The 19658-nt window shown below is 42.2% G+C and overlaps 1 protein-coding gene across 2 annotated transcripts in view; it reads left to right on the top strand.

Annotated features, from left to right (window-relative positions):
• B4GALNT1 (beta-1,4-N-acetyl-galactosaminyltransferase 1) overlaps positions 1-19658 on the top strand; it is a 71536-nt gene that overhangs the window by 20275 nt on the left and 31603 nt on the right. Inside the window, exons 2-3 of one of the 2 annotated variants that reach the window (XM_083356689.1) lie at positions 14710-14925; positions 16351-16524. In XM_083356689.1, coding sequence (XP_083212815.1) covers positions 14711-14925; positions 16351-16524 — 389 coding nt within the window. In that variant the 5' untranslated portion in view covers position 14710. Of the gene's footprint in view, positions 1-13634; positions 14926-16350; positions 16525-19658 lie in introns of those variants that run through there. The other variant, XM_083356688.1, reaches the window with a different exon arrangement.

The raw sequence follows: 19658 nt of genomic DNA, 5'->3' as shown, positions 1-19658 counted from the left end.
GTTCTACCTATACATTTATGAAATGTGATATAAATGGATTCTGACAGACTACCAGTACTAAATACAACAGATGTAATTTTGTACCAGAAGGGACAAATGTAATCAAGCAAATGTAAACACTGACCTTGGAAAGAAATCACGTAGATCAGGGGTGTCAAACTGCCAGGCCCCAGGCTGGATGCACATGGCGAAACCGCGCCCATCCATTGCTGGCAATGGAAAAAAAGTCACAATACGTCGTGACATGTCACATGATGTTACAAGTTTGACACCCCCAACATAGATTAACACATGTTGTAAACAACAAAGAAACATTTTTGTATATAGGTCTGAGCTAACTTTTACACAGAGGGCTTGGTTTCCACCTCTTCACCAAGCGTGAGGCTCTCTGTTTCTGAAAGTTGTCGGTTGAAAATTACCTTCCTTGTTCTTATTAGTCACTCATAATGGGAAAACAGAACCCAGCTGAGGCTCAGGCCAGGAGTTCTAGCTAACCACTGATGGGACCATGCCTGGCTTCAGAGTAGATCATTGAGTGACACAAGGTTCTGGAAATAGGTAAGCTGCATCTTACTAATTTTGCCAGTATCTTTCTCCCAAACACCAGCACTTCAGATCACTCTGAACCCAATAGTGAGGGTCATTGAAAATTGAGGAATACATACAGGGAGGACATGACCCTTAAGTCATCCCCCTCCAAAACTCTGATGGAAGTTAGGGAGTGGGAGCCATAACGCTCCTGGTTAACACCAGGGCAATACACTTTGTGTTAACCCAATCAGTGGTGCTTTTATATGATGCAACTGTTATAACAACAACAACAAAATAATAATAACAAAAAAGTCTGGATAGTGGACGTGGCAGTGCCTAGAGACAGCAGTATAGACGAGAAAGAACTGGAGAAGATAACAAAATACAAAGACCTACAAATAGAAACAGAAAGACTGTGGCAAAGGCAAGCAAGGGTAGTACCAATAGTAATAGGCGCCTTGGGTGCAATCCCAAAACAACTGGAGCACCACTTGAACACCATTGGCACTGACAAATTCGTCATTAGTCAATTGCAAAAGGCAGCCTTACTAGGAACTGCTTCCATCCTGCGACGATATCTGTAATACCATCAGACATCCACATATGCCTATCCCAGATCCTTGGTAAGGACTCAATAGATAGACAAAAATGCCAAATACAGTCAGAACATCTGGCTGCTGTGTGATGATGATGATGATGATGATGATGATGATGAATAATGTCGGAAGGGACCTTGGAGGTCATCTAGTCCAGGGCTTTTCAACTGGTGGTACGCATACCACCTGTGATACATTGGCACCTGTGATGAAGAATTTAAAGAATTTAAAGGACAAAAGTCATTTATTGTACAAATGTGCTGAAAAGCAAGACTAATTTGCGTGGACAGAACAGCATGGAGAAGTACTGTATAAGGCAGGGCTTTTCAACCAGTGGTATGGGTACCACCTGTGGTACATTGGCACCTGGCAGGTGGTACGCGACCATCCTAGTGGGGGAGGGAAATGAGCTGAACCGGCGACAGCACCACACAAACCTGGCAAATGCTGTGTTCCTCTTTCCTCCAGAGGAGGTCAAAGGAAAAAGTTTGGCTCCTTTGCTGGTTTCTCTTTTTGAAACGTTGCTTTTTTGGGGGGAGGGAGTTTATCAAAGAGCAACTGTGGCCTGATTGGTTAGACTTACAAATGCCCATTTCCAAAGTAAATCCCTCGCTTGGCTTCCCTCATGGGATGCAAGTCTCGCGGAGCAGCCGTTTAAGACAGGGGCGGAGAACCTTGGCTCTTTTATGACTCGTGGACTTCAACTCCCAGAATTCCTGAGCCAGCCATGCTGAGGGGAAAGGGAGAGGTTTCCGAGCTGAGCCATGCTGGCTCAGGAATTCTGGGAGTTGAAGTCCATGAGTCATAAAAGACCCAGGTTTCCTCACCCCTGGTTTAAGATCTCTGAACTCTGGAGTCAATTTGAAACTTGCTCCTTGGCTGTGATGGATTATTGATTCAATCAATAATTAGAAGTTAACATCTACATTCCCATGAAAAAGAAATAGCTTTGGAAAATATTAAACAACCAGGAATATTAGGAAAAGAGGTAGAAAACCTAGCCCCAGAAACCAACTATTACAAATACGAAAGGCTGCTCCAAAAGAAACATCCATTTCCCTTCTTTTAGAAAAGTCAAGCCAGGGTTTCTCTCTCCCTCTCCCTCTCCCTCTCCCACCTGGCTCAGTTAATAGCCTCTGGCAGACAGCCAAGAAACACAAAGCAAAAGAAACAATGTAGTGATAAGCGCTAGCCTTGAACAAACAAAAAGAAAGCTATTGGTTAAGTTTTTGGCACCTTGCAAGGCGACTGGTGATACTTGGATATTGCCATATCCTGAAAGTGGTACGATGGGTGAAAAGGTTGAAAAGCCCTGGACTAGAAGACCTGCAAGGTCCCTTCCAACTCTGTTATTGTATTCTATTCTAAAACAGTTTATTTGGTGGTGAATGAGAACCAGATCATAGTTAGAAGAATGGGCCTCCAGTGGACAATAGGGGTTGCAGCAAACATCAGGGATGTCAAAAAACTATTTGTGCAATGGCGCATCATGCAATAGCAGTCATTAAGTACTTGTTTCTCAATATGTTGCACAGGGATATAAACCACAATATATGCATGATGGTACCATCAAACACGTATCATGATTTCCCCTCCTTCCTGCTTTGCTCCTCCAAAGAACACCCACACCTGCAGCTCTCAAGACCGATCTTTTCAGCCCAGTGTTGGGGAAAAGTCTTTTAGAAGGAACTCCAGAATTTCCATCCGATTTGTGATGTGCAAATTTCCCCTTCCTTCTCAAGCTAAGGTTCATTTTGTCTACTGAACTGGGACACTATGTAGTTTCCTTGGCATTAATTTCCTAGTTTGATTCTATAGCACTGGATTTCCTGACAGCCACTCACCCAATTACTAATCAGGTCTGCTTAGGCCTTTTAACCACCACCACAACAATAATAATAAAAAAGTTGAAAGGGACCTTGGAGGTCATCTAGTCCAACCCCTGCTCAGGCAGGAAACCCTATATCATTTCAGACAAATGGCTGTCCAGGCTCTTCTTAAAAACTTCCAGTGTTGGAGCATTCACCCCTTCTAGAGGCAGGTTGTTCCACCGATCAATTGTTCTCACTGTCAGGAAGTTTCTCCTTAGTTCTAGGTTGCTTCTTGTCCAGCCTTCAGGTGCTTTGGAGAATAGCTTGACTCCCTCTTCTTTGTGCAAGATTTGTGTTGAATACCTTTTCTTACCTGAGGCAAGATTTTTTTTCTTTGAGAAAACTACGGTACTAACATAGCCAGAAGAGCATTGTTTCAGTCCCTGGGTGAGCAGTCTCATCCTGTTTTACCTGTCCAGCAATGCAAGGGCATGGAGCAACTTTTTCTCTAACTCCCCCACCCCCTGGAATCAAGACTATGGAGAAAAGGTAGTCCAAGTTTTTATCAGCTCCCTGAAGAAGGAAATAAAATCATTAAACTTATTAAAAACGAAAATGTAGGAAGTCTATTATTGGAGAGGAAAATGTCATTTACAGCCATTTGTACTACCTCTTCCTTCAGTTGGAACTCTTGCAACCCAGGCTAGTGAAAACCAAGGTTTTTCCCCGCGTAGAACTAAAGCTGTAGGAGCAACGTTTCGACAGAATCCCATCCGTCATCATCAGGCTTGTGGCTTCAGCTTCCTTCTTCTGGGAGAAGCATGTGGTAGTGGCTGTTTGTTCCTCTTTTTTAAACTGCCAGAGGGGAGGTGTTCTGTGGGTGGAGGTGTGCTCTGATTGGGTGGGAGTGTGTTTTGAAACCCCCTCTGGCAGTTTAAAAAAGAGGAACAAACAGCCACTACCACATGCTTCTCCCAGAAGAAGGAAGCTGAAGCCACAAGCCTGATGATGACGGATGGGATTCCGTCAAAACGTTGCTCCTACACCTTTAGTTCTACGCAGGGAAAAACCTCAAATGTGTCTCCATGCATTTGTGTTTGGTCTTTCTAAACCATGAAGCACACCCATCCATAAGTATCCCAAGAAATTCCCTGAGGGCACTTGACAAATTCTTATGCATGCCTCCTGCTTATTTCTGCTCCCAGGATTTTTTTTGTACGTGTGCACATGTGTGTGTGCACTATGTGTGTGCTTCCCTTTTCTCTCGGCTCTTCAGTATGCAAGTAGGAAAATTTTTAGATTTCAGAAACTCATGCCAGGAAAACAGAACTCAGCTGAGGCTCAGGCAACACCAACATAACCCCACCTGGCCTCTAGGCAACACGCCCTTAGGGACTCAAAGGACAGCACTGTTTATTCAAATTCCCTCGTTTGTCCACTATTTCTCTTTGCGAGCCCTACTGTTGGAGATCAGTGACATTTCTATTTGCCTTGGGCTACTTCAGACTGCTTGACTTTCCCAAACAAACACAAACCACCGACCCACAAACACAGTGACCTCTACTCTGCTCAGCTTTTATAGTCACACACCTTGCTGGGCTGGCTAGGAAGAAGTCTTAAAGGCATAGGGCACCAGCTGCCCAGGTGCTGGCCATTTCGCAGACAGACTTGTCTTCTCACACGCCTTTTTTCAGGAGTCAAAATTGGAAGAAAGGAATGCATAATTTATGTAAGTTCATAATGCAGAGGCCCAGGAAAAGTGCCTATACAGCAGACTACAATTCCAATGCACTGATAACACAGTGAGGGCAATGATGGGAAGGATCAGTGCTGCTCCATTTTTCTCTCTCATTCACTTCTACCCAAATATAGCTAGTTCTTGACTTACAACAGTTTGTTTAGTGACCATTTAAAGTTACAACAGCAGTGGAAAAAAGTGATTTATGACCGTTTTTCACACTTACCACTGTTGCAGCATCCCCACGGTCACGTGATGAAAATTCAGATGCTTGGCAATTGACTCATATTTATGACGGTTGCAATGTCCTAGGCGGGACATGGGATCACTTTTGTGACTTTCTGACTATGGGAAAGCCAGATTCACTTAACCGGGTTACTAACTTTTGCAGTGATTCACTTAACAACTGTGGCAAGAAAAGGACATAAAATGGGACAAAAACTCACTCAGCTGTTTCACTTAGCAGCATAAATTTTGGGCTCAATTTTGGTTATAAGTTGAGGACTACCTGTAGGAATTTTATCTTCATCATCTAATTATAATTGGTAGTTTTGGTAAATGATCGAACTGTTTGGGATGTCAGTCTCTTTTTTTGAGAATGTGGAAATAATGGAAGAGAAACAAGGAAACTTTGTGCCTTACCCAACTTCTGTTTGTGCTGGCAAGTGTCACCAAGGTGTGTCCCTTTCCAAGCACAGTGGTAAAGTGAGGGGAGCAAGCGGGAGCCACCTGCTGTTATAAGCCATGATTCAGAGTCTGACTCCGACCTGAAATCTGACAGTGTTACTCCATGGACCTGCGGGAGATGAAGCGCCGGAGAAGGGGCCTAGAGAGCATTTGGAGGTCCAGTCGGTCTGAGTCTGTGCTCACTTTGCCACCCTCATTGCATCCGCAGATAACCGCCCGGCTGCCCTGTTTAGGGTGACCCTTTCCCTTTTAAATCAGGGGACGGGAGAGGACCCCTTGCAGGGACAGGCTGAGGAGTTTAGTGAGTATCTGGTGGATAAAATCGCTCAGATTCGGGCTGGCTTGGACTCCGACTGGGCAGTGTCTGATGAAGGGGAAACGATGGGTTTGGCCGATAATATCTGGGAAGAGTTTGATCCTGTGACTCCGGATGAAGTGGACAGGATCATGGGGAAATTAAGTGCCGCCACGTGTTTGTTGGACCCGTGTCCATCCTGGCTGGTTTATGCGGCCCGGGAGGTTACACGAGGCTGGCTCCTGGCAGTTATAAATGCTTCCTTGAGTGAGGGGTGCTTCCCTGCCACCTTGAAGGAGGCGGTGGTAAGGCCCCTCCTCAAGAAACCTGCCTTGGATCCAGGTATCTTAAACAACTTTCGTCCTGTCTCCAACCTTCGCTTTCTTGTGAAGGTTGTTGAGAGTGTGGTGGCACGGTAGCTCCCTTTGGTCCTGGAGGAAACTGAGTATCTGGATCCGTACCAATCGGGTTTCAGGCCCGGGTACAGCACGGAGACGGCATTGGTCACACTGGTGGATGATCTCTGGTGGGCCCGAGACAGGGGTTATTCCTCTGTCCTGGTCCTTTTAGATCTCTCAGCCGCTTTTGATACCATCGACCATGGTATCTTGCTGCGACGTCTTGCGGGGTTGGGAGTGGGAGGCACCATTTTACGGTGGTTCTCCTCCTACCTCTCGGGCCGCTCGCAGATGGTGTTGACAGGAGGGCAGAGGTCAACCCCTAGGCCCCTTAATTGTGGGGTGCCTCAGGGGTCGGTGCTCTCGCCCCTCCTGTTCAACATCTATATGAAGCCGCTGGGTGAGATCATCCATGGTTTGGGGGTGAGGTATCATCAATATGCCGATGTTACCCAGCTTTTTATCTCCACCCCGAACCAAGCCAGTGATGCCCTCGATGTGATGTCCCGTTGCCTGGAAGCGGTACGGATTTGGATGGGGAAGAACAGGCTCCAGCTCAACCCGGCCAAGACTGAGTGGCTTTACGTACCGGCATCTCGACTTGTCCAAGAGGTTCCATCTTTGGTTATGGGAGGAGAGGTGTTGCCTCCCGTTGATAGGGCGCGCAATTTAGGCGTCCTCCTGGACTCACGATTCAGTTTTGAGGATCATATTGGAGTTGTGGCCAGGGGGGCATTTGCCCAGGTTCGCCTGGTGCGCCAGTTGCGCCCCTATCTGGACCGAGATGCCCTACGTACGGTCACTCATGCACTCGTTACCTCTCAGATAGATTACTGCAATGCTCTCTACATGGGGCTGCTCTTGAAGACCACCTGGAGGCTTCAGCTGGTGCAGAATGCGGCCGCACGGGTAGTGATGGGAGCATCCCGATACTCCCATATTACACCCCTCCTGCGTGAGCTGCATTGGCTACCAGTTGTCTTCCGGGCGAGATTTAAGGTGCTGGTACTTACCTTTAAAGTCCTACATGGCTTAGGCCCGGGATATTTGCAGGACCGTCTGCTACCGGGGACGACTTCCCATCGCCCAGTGCGCTCACACAGAGAGGGCCTCCTCAGGGTGCTGTCGGCCACACAATGTCGGGTGGCGACCCCCAGGGGGAGGGCCTTCTCTGTGGGAGCACCAGCCCTTTGGAACCAACTCCCCCTTGAGCTTCGGATGGCCCCGGACCTCTGGTCCTTTCGCCGCGACCTCAAAACTTTTTCTTCCATCAGGCTGACCTGGATTGATGATGGGTTTTTAAAAATGTTTTAATTTTTAAATTTTTAACTGTGTAGTTAATTTATTTTGGGGCTGTTATTTAATCCTTTTTTAATTTTTGTATTGTTGTTTTTTATTGTTGTTAGCCGCCCTGAGTCCTTCGGGAGATAGGGCGGCATATAAGTCCCAAAAATAAATAAATAAATAAATAAATAAATAAATAAATCTGAACCTGTGCTTCAGGATGGTCAGCCTTGTGGTGCAGGATCTGAGGTGTGGCTTGGTAACAAATGCAAGAGACCAGAGACCAGAAGTTGCCTTTAAGCTTTATGTGTTTATTCAGCTGAACAAAGACGGCCACCTCTAAAAGAGAGAAAGCCCCAAATGACAAGAAATCTTGTATTTATACTCTTTGATTACATAAGCAATCCATCCAGCAAAGCTGGCACACATAACAGAAAGAATTCACCCAGAAAGGCTAGCCCACTATAGATAAGAGAGAATAGAAATAGCTAAAAGTGTTCTTTTTGGGTATTTTCCTAAAGACACTGGATGTTCTGCAGTATCTTGGGACATTGGGTGTTTCCCTGGGTAACCTTTCATGATTGTGCAAGTACCTGGAGATAGTGGGGCCATCTGCACTTATGCACAAGCTATGCTTTCTCCTGATTCCTGGTCAACAGCCTCAGGAATCGGGAAGCCAGGGTTCAATGAAGGCTGATCAGCCACAGGCATATCCAGCTGCAGAAATCAGATGACAAGGCAAGGATCCAGAAAAATCCAGAGATGAGCAGAGCAATGCTCCTCAGTGAGGCTTCTCATTAGGCAAAAGGCAAGGCATATGTAATTTACAGAGATTGACCCTTTCACTTTCTAGCTCTTCCATCTTGTTTATAATTCTTGACCAGTTGACTACCTAATTTGGCACCCCATGACTCTCAGAATATATTTGGACTACTCTATGGTTTATCACACTGTGTTCAGCTTTCTTCAGGCAAACTCTCTTGCTAGGCATTGGACTCACATTGCTGTTATCTGCCTAAAAACTGTAGTAAATCTGTCAGCTCCAAACTCCTGTTTATGCCCATCGGCAACATGTACAATGCAAGGAGTGTCTTCTGCCCAAACTCTTCTTGGCAATGGAAAAGTTTTCAGTTGTGGTTCTAGTCAGACAAAAACATCTACGGATACAATGCAGCAGCAAACTGATTGATGAAGTTGTCATAGCAACATTTTTTTTTTGCAAAGTATCATCCTTTCCTAATCAGCTGGATAGATGACTTTGCTCCGCTCTGTTAATTTCACCTGTTGTAGCATTGTTGGCTGTGCTCATGAGGCTGCTTTAGAAGGCTGTAGGGCAGGATGGGAATTAAGCCACCTGCTCAGATAATTAATGGGGGCAAAATTCCTCCCCAAGGGTGCAAAAAAACTCCAAACAACAACAGCCATAAAAGGTATATTGCATTTGTGTTTCTTTTCACAATAACTTCTGGGTTGTGTGGGTGGAGTCTTTCCTTCGTTGCTACAGGTTAAAAGCATTAATACTCACCCTCTGCTAGCACCATTGCCCTAGCAGCTTCCTTGGCTTATAACATGCATTTCTCTCTCATCATAAATGCTAGTCTCTAAATGTAATGGTGATTATGCAGGTGGATTTAAAACTATAAGAATCGCTGCCCAGGATGAGGGCAAGGAGAGCCTTCAGGATTTTTGGCATCACGGTCAGGTAGGCAAACTGTGGAGTAGAGAGACAGGAACATGTTTTATGTTGGAGAAGTCCCAGGGTCACCTTTCCCCCCCCCAAGTATTCTTCTAGCTTCTTTTTTTATGGGATCACATGGGGGAAACACTTAGGGAACATGGAGAGGCTTTTCTTGTCAGGAACAGAGTTCAGGAATTGCTGGAATAGAGTATTAAGTGGTCTCAGATGGTATAAAAAGATGGCCGTGCTTCCTAGCATCTAACATTGTTTCAAGAACAATAAAGGGGTCACTTTGGAAATACTGCAAGGAGTTGGGATGCAAGAAACAAAGATTGGGATAATTAACTTGACTTTAGCAAGGTGTTTGAGGGAACTAGTAGCACTTGCTCAACACCATTTTGTAGCAGGAAGCTAAGACACACAGAACGCTTTTAGTTTCAGAAAATATATGAGAACAATCAAGCAAGTTGATAATTCTTCTCAGCTAATGATTCGGGTCAGTTTCACATAGGAAATGAAGAAGTACATAATGATTTGTGTTTCAGAAAGGAACTGAGCAAGATCAGATTTATTATGTTCCAGAAATTTAGTTTGGATAGGAAATGAAGAAGTACATAATGATTTGTGTTTCAGAAAGGAACTGAGCAAGATCAGGTTTATTATGTTCCAGAAATTTAGTTTGGATAGGAAATGAAGAAGTACATAATGATTTGTGTTTCAGAAAGGAACTGAGCAAGATCAGGTTTATTATGTTCCAGAAATTTAGTTTGGATAGGAAATTAGGTAAGGACTGTATTGCATCTATAAATGTGTACATGAATGAATATATGTTTAAGATAATTGATCATTTGTGAAAAATGCATACAGTAATATAGAGTTGAATGGATCCTAAAGGTAGCAAATTAGACTTGTTTTAGTTAATGATAAAACCAGAGTATAAACCATATTGCTATACAACTTCAGTAAAGTTTTTAATAACATTGCACACTTATCCAGAACAGCCATATCAACATATAATGAACATTTATATTCAGTGGCCAGTGCCACCACATCCTTAATATCTAAGTTCAAAAACCAGGTTGAAAGAGATAAAGGACAATTTCTTTGGTTATCATATTGAGGTATTCTCATTGTGCTCTTTTTCATTTATTTTATTGTTCTATTGTCTTGTGTATATTTTGTTTATACTCTTTTCATTTCTCCCTTTTTATTGATGTTGGAGGCAAATAAATTTAACAAATCTATCACCAGTGCCGCAATGTAACTTTATAGGTTAAGAGACAAATCCATTTGTAATCACTTTATTTACTAGGTAAAATCAGCAAATTGAAATCCAGTGAGCAAAAAGTAATGGAAACCTGTTCCTTCCTAGAAGACCGTTCCTAAATTAAATCTACAATTTACAAATCCAGACTGAAATTCAGTCAAAGGCCTTTTCAGCATCCAGTGAATATAGAACAGCTGATTCCAATTTATGTATCACATTATTCAGTGTATCATAGTGCATAGTGTCAGATGATTTATTTTAAAGAAAGCCAAACTGAAAAAAAGCAGATTTATACATTGTATAAGGCATGAAAACCAGATGTCATGGTTCTGACAGAGACATATAAAGCAGAACTCCGAGGCTTGCAAGGCCAAGGCAACGGATTTGGCTGGGATACAGGACTTGGTATCACAACTGGTTGGGGGATGCGTGAAGTAGCACAGGCCCTGGCAGTTGGGCTGGAACTCCGGCGAGGGAGGGGGAAGAGAGGGGTAATTCTTGGCATTTCCCCCCATGGTACCCATCTCCTGAGCAACAGAAATCATATCCTTTACCTCCAGCCTGTCGAACGTCTCTTTGAGTGAGGGGCTGTGGACTTCTGTTTGAGTGAGGGGCTGTGGACTGCGGACTTAAATCTCCACTCTCCGGAGTCATCTCATCCCATCTACCCCCTTTCTTTTCCTTTCTTTTTCTTTTTAAAAATTTTTTATTGATTTTTTTAAAGACAATTCAAAAGGACTTACTCAACAAACGTGTTGTCTGAGTTATCATTCACTAGTACAAATTTAATTCCTAATCCCTTGTTCTTTTCTCTGGCCATTGATAAAATGAGTGCCAAGTTTGAAAGCATTCTGTTTCTTCTTTCTCTTTCAACCTCAAGAGTAAGTCTGTCCATTTCTGTACAATCTAGTATTTTTTTTAACTATTTCTTCCTCTGGCGGTATTTCTTCATTTTTCCAATATTATGTGAATATGATTCTTGCTGCTGTTATCACATGTAAAATCAAGTGTATACTTTGTTTATCAAACTTTTCTGTCATTATACCTAGTAAAAAAAAGTTCAGGTTTAAAATCTGTGGACCCCTTTCCTTTCTTGCTGTCCATAGACGAAGAACCCTGGGATGGCAGCAATAAGAGCTGAGGGGCAGCCTCGGTTTGAAAGAGGTCCGCTAGGGCTGTAGTTCCTTCCTGTGGTACCAGCTTCCCAGGATGGATCACCCTGGTCTTTGGCCGAGCCATTGCCAGTGATGCCTCCTCGCTGGCTGGAGCGCCATCCTGCACCCCTTTGTGGCTAGCAGCGGTTTCAATTTTGTCCTCCACCTCGAGTCTTCGCCAAGTTTTTATTGCTCTCCCAAAAGTGAATGGATAGGCAGTCGGGGCCAGCACCCCGAGAAAGGAGGAGGAGGAGACTTGGCTTAATGTCAGGGTTCCGACAGACAGAGATGAATAAAGCAGAATTCCAAGGCTTGCAAATTTCTCAAAGAACATGTCAAAGCAAGAAGATCCGATGTTAGCAGCGTTGACAACATGTTTATTAGTTACAGAGTATCGGCACGGCGGCACGGTCAAAAGTGAAAGCAAGTCTGGACATGCATGTAGCAATTCCCTAATACAAAGTTTAAAAAAATCCCACCCTTAAAACTATGCAAGCAATTATGTTCCCCAATACATCTTCTCGCCAGCCTGCAATCTCTGGAGCTGCCGATGATCTTGGTTCCCATGGAAGAAAAGATTATTTTGATTAGCGAAGCACCTGGGCAACCCCCTTCCTTCCGTTCTATGTAGCAACTAAAAATGAGTAGGAGAAATGGCTCTCATTTGTATAGTTGACACTAGACGTTAAAACTGTATAGATACTGTCCCAAAGGTGCTTTTCGAAAGGTAACTGGACTTCTTTGTTTTGACTTTCTCTGGACAGGAAAATCCAGTTGCCTTTTGAAGAACACCTTTGAGAATTTCCATAGGCATGCATAGACACTGTTGCAATACTGATCAGTTGATGGTTAGAGCTTCTATTAATTCTCTGGATAAGATGAATGCTGTTAAAATGATAATACTTTATGTAGTGAATGATTAATGTATATTTATCTCGAGATTAAAGTGCATTTGCAGAGGGATTCCAGGGTTAGGTTCCATCACATGGGGAAAATAACGAGAATGTTTTTTTATAGTCAACTAAAGCCCTTTAAACGTTCTTTACCTAAATGAGGTTTTGTTATGATGATGACAGCTTTCACCTACCAGATTTTCAACTACTATATAATTGGGCTTTTATTTTAACAGCTGTATTCATTTGGAGTGAGAATTTTTATCAATATCTTTTTGCACCTACCTGATGAGACTTCATAGCAGGTTTTAGGATCCAGTGTTTTGTCTTTCCTGCCATCCATGAAAGCTGCTAGGCACATTTAGTCATTAATTGGTAAGTGATTAGGTTTTGAATTGCATTGATGCTACAACACTACAATTTTGGAAAGAAATGTTTTTGTTAAGGATCTTTGTGTGATCATCTATATTCCTAAAATAGGGAATTTGTCATCAGAAGATGATATTTGGTGCCATAGAATCTGGACGATAGCCAAGGGAATAATTTTATATAAATAGAAGAAAAAATGATCTTCCTGATTTTATGGACTTGATTTAAGATAGGAACCTACTATCTATTTTTGAAAAGTGTTTGGTTCTGAAAAGAGCAGTATATTTCTAAGTTAATTAGGTTAAAATTAATCCATATCTCTGACTATTATACAGTGTGTGTGTGTGTGTGTGTGTGTGTGTGTGTGCGCGCGCTTGCGCGCTTTTATTGCTGGGTTTATTTTAATCACCATAACATATCTAAAGTCTTTTTCTTCACTGTATGATTACTGTTTTTTCCCTTTTCTTATCATAGTAGTTGTATTTCACTGTAGAAAATAATTTTTTGGAAAAAAAGGCAAGAACTTTATTTGAGAGAGCAAGCAGTTTCAAAATTCTGTGTTTACATGGAAATGCATAGTTATTGTTTTACTGGAATAGAATAGAATTTACATTTTTAAAATTCTGAATCTTGGAATTACTTTTGAGAATCAGAAGGAAATGGGGATCATTTGTCTTCTACAGCAAAATACATTATTTGCACATTGTTAAGCAAATCAAAAATTCTTGCAGACTGCTACTAATCTGTAGGACTGATTAGGTATGTGGGAAGCGGTCAAAAGGAAGATTGTGTTTAAAAATGGGCTGGAATCAGCAAAAAAAAAAAATTATACAAAACGTCTTGTTACTCTGTGTTTCTTTCTACCTGCAGTGTAACTTCTAAATCACAACAGAACAGAACTTTCTTATGCAAAAGATAAGTGGTGATGAAAAATGTGCTAGATCTGTCTAGAGCAGAGAGAATCAAGCATTCAAAAATGCTTAACTTGACTCTGCTGGTGTGTCACATATACACAACCCTTCCCCCAAACCAAAATAAAAAAGAATTGTCTATTTTCCCACCCCCATCTAGGCCACATTTCTTCCTCTTGGTTCCCTGCCTGCCCTGCCCTCCCCAGCTCATGTGTATATGCAACACACAGATATGATGAAAGTAAATGTCTACAGCATGTCATTTTGTTACTCTTATGGCTCTCTTATGGCCACTTTTGAGGAAATGGCGGGAAGGCATTACCGAACACCTGCTCTTCAGGTTTTCCTTACCTTGTTTTCTTAAAAGGTTAAATCATGGCAACTGGACCAAAGTTTATTCAAACCGAGGCAAGTTTTGGTTTCTCCCCAAAATAAAAAGCAACATGTAAATAACTTATCTTTTAAAGATACTTTTGGCCTGGATGATTGAATCTTCTATTTACATGTTGCTTTTCATTTTGGGGAGAAACCCCCTGCAGTCTGTATGGTAAGAGTTGATTCATTCCAATGACTAATCTGACTTTCATTTTGACTGAAGAAGTTACTTGGATGAGTAACGAAACGTGTCTTGGCTTGAATAAACTTTGGTCCAGTTGCCATGGTTTAACCTTTTAAGATACTGGATGGTTGAATCTTCATTTACATCTTACCTTGCTTTGTTATCCTACTCTTACCTCAGAAATAGTTCCCAACTACCAGTATCTTACTTGGGCTTAAATGGAAAGGAAAATGGATTGGGGTGGAGGCAAACTCAGATCACAGTTCTTACCCCAAGCAACAGGGATGAACACAATGAGGACAACCAAACTGAATGGCTGCTTTGCAGGGACGGCAAGTTGGGTTCTCAGTAGGGCACTGGCAATGCATCCTTCCTTTCTCTCCATTGGTCCTGACGGAAAGGGTGATTAAGGGATTCAATGTCTTCCTATGAACTGGTATCCCAAGCTCATTTCATGCCCTGAGACAAGATCCCTTTCTCTTTTTCATTTCCCTATCTTCTCTCTCTCTCTCTCTCTCTCCCTCTCACTGTGCTCCAGGATGCGTCCTGTCCAAAAATTTGTGTGTGCACTGATGGTGCTGATAGCATCCCTGGCTTTGCTGTATCTTCACGTGTGGTCACCAAAGCATTACAGTACCGTGGACTTGCGACATCGGTTTGATCAGCTACCTGGGCTTTTGTTGCCCGATCATCTGCTGGTGCCTGACAAGAAATATGCACACATTGCTTTCCGGATCAAAGAGGACATTCTGCAGTAAGGCAGATTTCTTTATACCCCCAAGGTTCACATTGTACTTCCCTTTTTTGTATTTTGCAGCATTTTATTTTTGTAATTGTGTGTTTACTTCCTTTTTTAAAATTTACAAATGTGTTCTGCCAAGAAGTTCTCTTTTCTTCCTTCTCCTGCCTACAATTACCCAGGTTTATTCCTTCTCTTCCCTTCCTGCCCCCTTCTCTGAGGATTGACAATCTGATCATCAAAGAGACCTGGCACTTCTGCATATTTAGGCTGGATGTAGGGTCCAGAGCAGTGATAGCAAAATGTTTAGAGACCAAGTGCCCAAACTGCAACCCGAAACCCACTTATTTATTGCAAAATGCCAACATGGCAATTTAATCTGAATACTGAGGTTTTAGCTTAGAAAAAACAACTCATACATTAACATCTTTTGTCTTAAAAGAAAAACACAATAACAAAGCTTTGAATGATACAAACAACTTTTTGCTGAAAGGTAAAAGTTTTCATTTGGCATGCTTTTGAACAATTAATGTGATTTTTGCTGTTGTATGCATGCTAATAATTTGTCTAACCTTGGCTTATACTTTGTAAGTTTGAGAGGCACACATGCAGCAATCAGGTCATCTGTTAGTCTGTTTCTGGTGTTTGATATGATTCAAAGGTGAAAACAGTGCACTCACTCCGGAGGCTTGTTTTGGCTAGGAAGTGGCTTGAGAAATGGCTTTTCCCTGCGAAAACTTAGCCAAAGAGCAAGGCACGCATGCCCACAGAGAGGGCTCCGAGTGCCCCCTCTGGCACGCGTGCCATAGGTTTGCCACCACTGGTCCAGAGACTTGGTAAACAGCTTACATATTACACATCAGCAAATCATGCAGCCAGTTGATCTTCTATTTTAAAATTGTCACCTTAAGTTGGCAAGGTTTGGAGAAATCTTGCATTCCTGGTGCTTGTTTCAACCAGCACAGGGCTTGAGTGGCTGAATCTGGGCCGATAAATGTGTACATTGCAAGAAGAATGATGGCCTCCAAATCAGTCATTGGAGTTGTGAAACAAGCAACACATCCAACAGAGAGCACAGTATTCCAAAGTTGAATGACTAGAAGGATTGCAATCTTCCCCTGGGTTGCCCTTTAGTGAAGGGCTACAGCTGCACACAGTATGAATGAATCTGCAGGTGGCCATCCTCCCTTCTACCTGCCTCTTCAGATATTAAGCATGCCTTCGGCCATTTTCAAGGGCCCTTTGTCCATACTTAGTGTCCAGCCTATCTATTGTGAAAAGTAAATATTTTTCTTAAACATTCTTAGACATAAATGGTTGCTCATTTGCTGAAGTGTCTTGCTGTGCAAGATGGGCATCTGTACATTGCCTGATTGTGACCTAAAGTAACCAGAACATTCTTCTGCAGTGTTGAGTGTTGTATCTCCATCCCTTTGGCAGGCTTCTTCCTAAAAATTCCTGTAAATGTGAGGCACGAGCAAGTTTGAACCTGCCCTTTCAGAGAGAGCTCTTTGGTCAGGAGTACTCTGTGGAATTTGCCAATGCCTTTGAGCCTTCTGACCTGGCGGACATCAACAGCAAACGGGAACAGGAATACCATGGTTATCAACAAAGGTGAGTAATGGCTAGAGCTGGGCATAATCTTTGATGTATAATCTTTGATTGCATCGAGCACTGGATGAGGAGGCACCTCAAGAAGCTGATTTTGGCCATTAAGGCTTCTATGAGACAAGTGGCCACTAGTAATGAGCAACATGACCAATGAACACAATCCAGGGTACCTAAGTGATATATAGGAGGCAACAAGCACATGCAGAAATATGCTTGACATAATCTTACATAAAATATGAACAATTTGGATTTTATAATATGTTGCTGTATTATATCAAACACGAAAAGAGAAGATTGTAAAATCCATAGGATTCAAGGTTTTCCTTTCCAATATCTAAACCTATTTATCCGGAATGTGTTCAGTCCAATTTTAGAGAGTAATCATGCATAGATTGTTTTATATCTCAAGTAGAAAAGAACATTGGTAAATAAGATCAAGACATTCCTGACTAAAGTTTTCATGCAAACTTATGCAAATCAGCTTGGCAGACTTCCTTCACAGGGCTTTCCATGATGAGAGCACTAAAACTATAAAAGCCATCTTGCTTGTTGTTCTTTTTTTTTCTAGCCATTAGAAACCTATGATGGATGATGGCTTGTAAGTTATATAAGAGGAAGCCTTTTTTAAGGAAACTGGTCCCGATCAAGAGTTTACATTTCTCCCTTATTGGAAATTAACAAGCTTCTTAAAGAATTGGTATATTCTCAGCAGCCTGTCCTGAAAATAAGTGGTATTCATAATTTGCCTTGGTGGCATTTTTTGATGGCATTTTTTGGTGACAGTTGCCCCAAGGGTTAAGGGCAGCACCTTTTCAGCTGGGATCAGCTTGGCATGTAAACATAGTGTTCATGCTGTGAAATTTTCATTAATTGTTTTCCGCAGTATGGCTTATTTTTGGTTGAAAACAGTGAGACAGACATAGTCTTTCCACCCAGCCAGCAGCTTTCAGCAGCTCATAGAATCAGGGTTTGTTTGACAGATGCTAGTTCCCCATGCCACCAAACAAAGCACAACAAGACCCAACCCTTTCCACACCCATTGCATGATTTACAAACATGGTTGCCTCTCGCCCCCAGTCAGATCCCCTCTCAACTTGCAGGCTTTCTGTTATGATGAGAGAGTCTTTGAACCAAGGAAAAAAGACAGAGCAAATTAAATTTGTAGGGAACCTAATAATCTTCCAGACATTTATTGCTAAATTCTAACAATATCTCTTACCACTGATAAGAGCCTTGGTGGAGCAGTGGGCTAATGCCTCCTTAAGTAACACCAGCTGCCTGCAATTAGTGCAGGTTCACATCCCACCAGGCTCAAGGTTGACTCAGCCTTCCATCCTTCCGAGGTAGGTAAAATGAGGACCCAGATTGTTGGGGGCAATTAAGCTGACTTTGTAATAATGCCGCTGGGGTGTGTGTGTGTGAAAGCCCTAACAAGCAGGCATATACATAGAATGAAGGCTACTGCTAAGCTTGTAAGCCGCCCTGAGTCTTCGGAGAAGGGCGGGATATAAATGTAATAAAAATAAATAATAAATAAAAATATACTGGCTGTCGAGAGTTATTCTTTAGCAATTGATAAAGGGTAAATCAAGAAGGTTTTTTTTTTAAAAAAAGAAATCAATAACATTCTGAATGTCGTTAATGGCAAATGACTTCCCTATATGGTTATGAAGAAAATAAAATACATATTTTCCCTAGGACATTGGGAATTGAGCTCAACTTGAAGAAAGCTTTAGTGAACCTCTGTTAAGATACCATTTCTGTTTTTAGGCTGAAGTAATCCATTATTTTACTTGAAGTAGTTTTCCAGTAGCACTCAATGCTGTCCTTGAGCATTTAAATCAGGAGTGTCCAACTCTGGCAATTTTTAAGAGTTTTAGACTTCAATTCCCAGAATTCCCCATCCTGGTTGAGGAATTCTGAGAGTTGAAGTCCACAAATCTTAACGTTGCCAAGGTTGGACACTCCTGATTTAAAAGCTTCTGTGGCAGGATTAATTGACCGATGGATTAGAAATTATAGAAGTGGTTTGGCCTTGCCAAGTTTCCTAGGGCTGAGACCGAGGGATTGGTGCAAGTCACCAGTGATTTTGTTTTTAAAACATGTGGCCTTCTAGCTTCTAGTCTAGTTTCTAGGCAGTGCCATTAAACATAATGCAAACTCTCAGCTTGTGTTTAATTAGATTCTCTTTATCTAGTTTTAAGACTTGCATGGAGTTAGGTAATCATGTGTTAGGTAATACATATGCAGAAACACTGAAAATTCAAAAGAGTCCAGAAATGTTTAAGCACCCTTGTACATGAATTTCAACAACAGAATAAGCAGCTTACTGTGCATGAGCTAAAGCAAATAAAATATTCTCACTCAGTTTTAAATGTATGAGCTACTGTTTTAAATTTGTTAGCCAGATAATTATTATTACCAGGCAGATAATACAAGCATGAGTCTTTCCAGACATAGCAAAACATGGAGGGTGGAAAGTCTGCTAGTTGTAAAAGTATCTGACAGAACAAAAGATAAGCTGGATTTTCAGAAGTTGATCATTGAAAAATTCACATCAAACATCTTTAAGAACAGCCTTTGCCTGGTGCGTTCAATATGGATTGTAATAGAACTCTGATTATATTCAGGGATGGGAGAGAAAGATGTGCAACACCTGCGGCCGGCGTCAACTTCCCTCCGTCCAGTGCGCTCCCACAGAGAGGGCCTCCTTAGGGTGCCGCCGATCAAAGAATGCCGATTGGTGGCCCCCAGGGGGAGAGCGTTCTCTGTGGGCGCGCCAGACCTTTGGAACCGCTTACCGGTTGAGCTCCGGATGGCCCCCGACCTTCGCTCCTTCCGGCGCGATCTTAAAACCTTCTTTTTCAAACAAGCTGGCCTGGTCTGATGGGATGGGGTTGGGTTTTTATAAATAGCTCTAATTTTAAGATGTATTAATTATTATGGGCATAATGGTTTAATCGCTTTTAATTTTTGTATTCGGTTTTTTACTATGTATTGCCCTGTTCACCGCCCTGAGTCCCTCGGGAGAAGGGCGGTATACAAATTAAATTATTATTATTATTATTATTATTATTATTTATTTATTTATTTATTTATTTGTTTTTATAAACCGCCCTTCTCCCGAGGGACTCAGG

The sequence above is a fragment of the Vipera ursinii genome (assembly GCF_947247035.1).
Source record: "Vipera ursinii genome assembly, chromosome: 2".
In the NCBI taxonomy this organism is placed as follows: domain Eukaryota; kingdom Metazoa; phylum Chordata; class Lepidosauria; order Squamata; family Viperidae; genus Vipera; species Vipera ursinii.
Note: the sequence above shows the minus strand (reverse complement) of the source record. Positions and strands in the feature narration are given on the sequence as shown.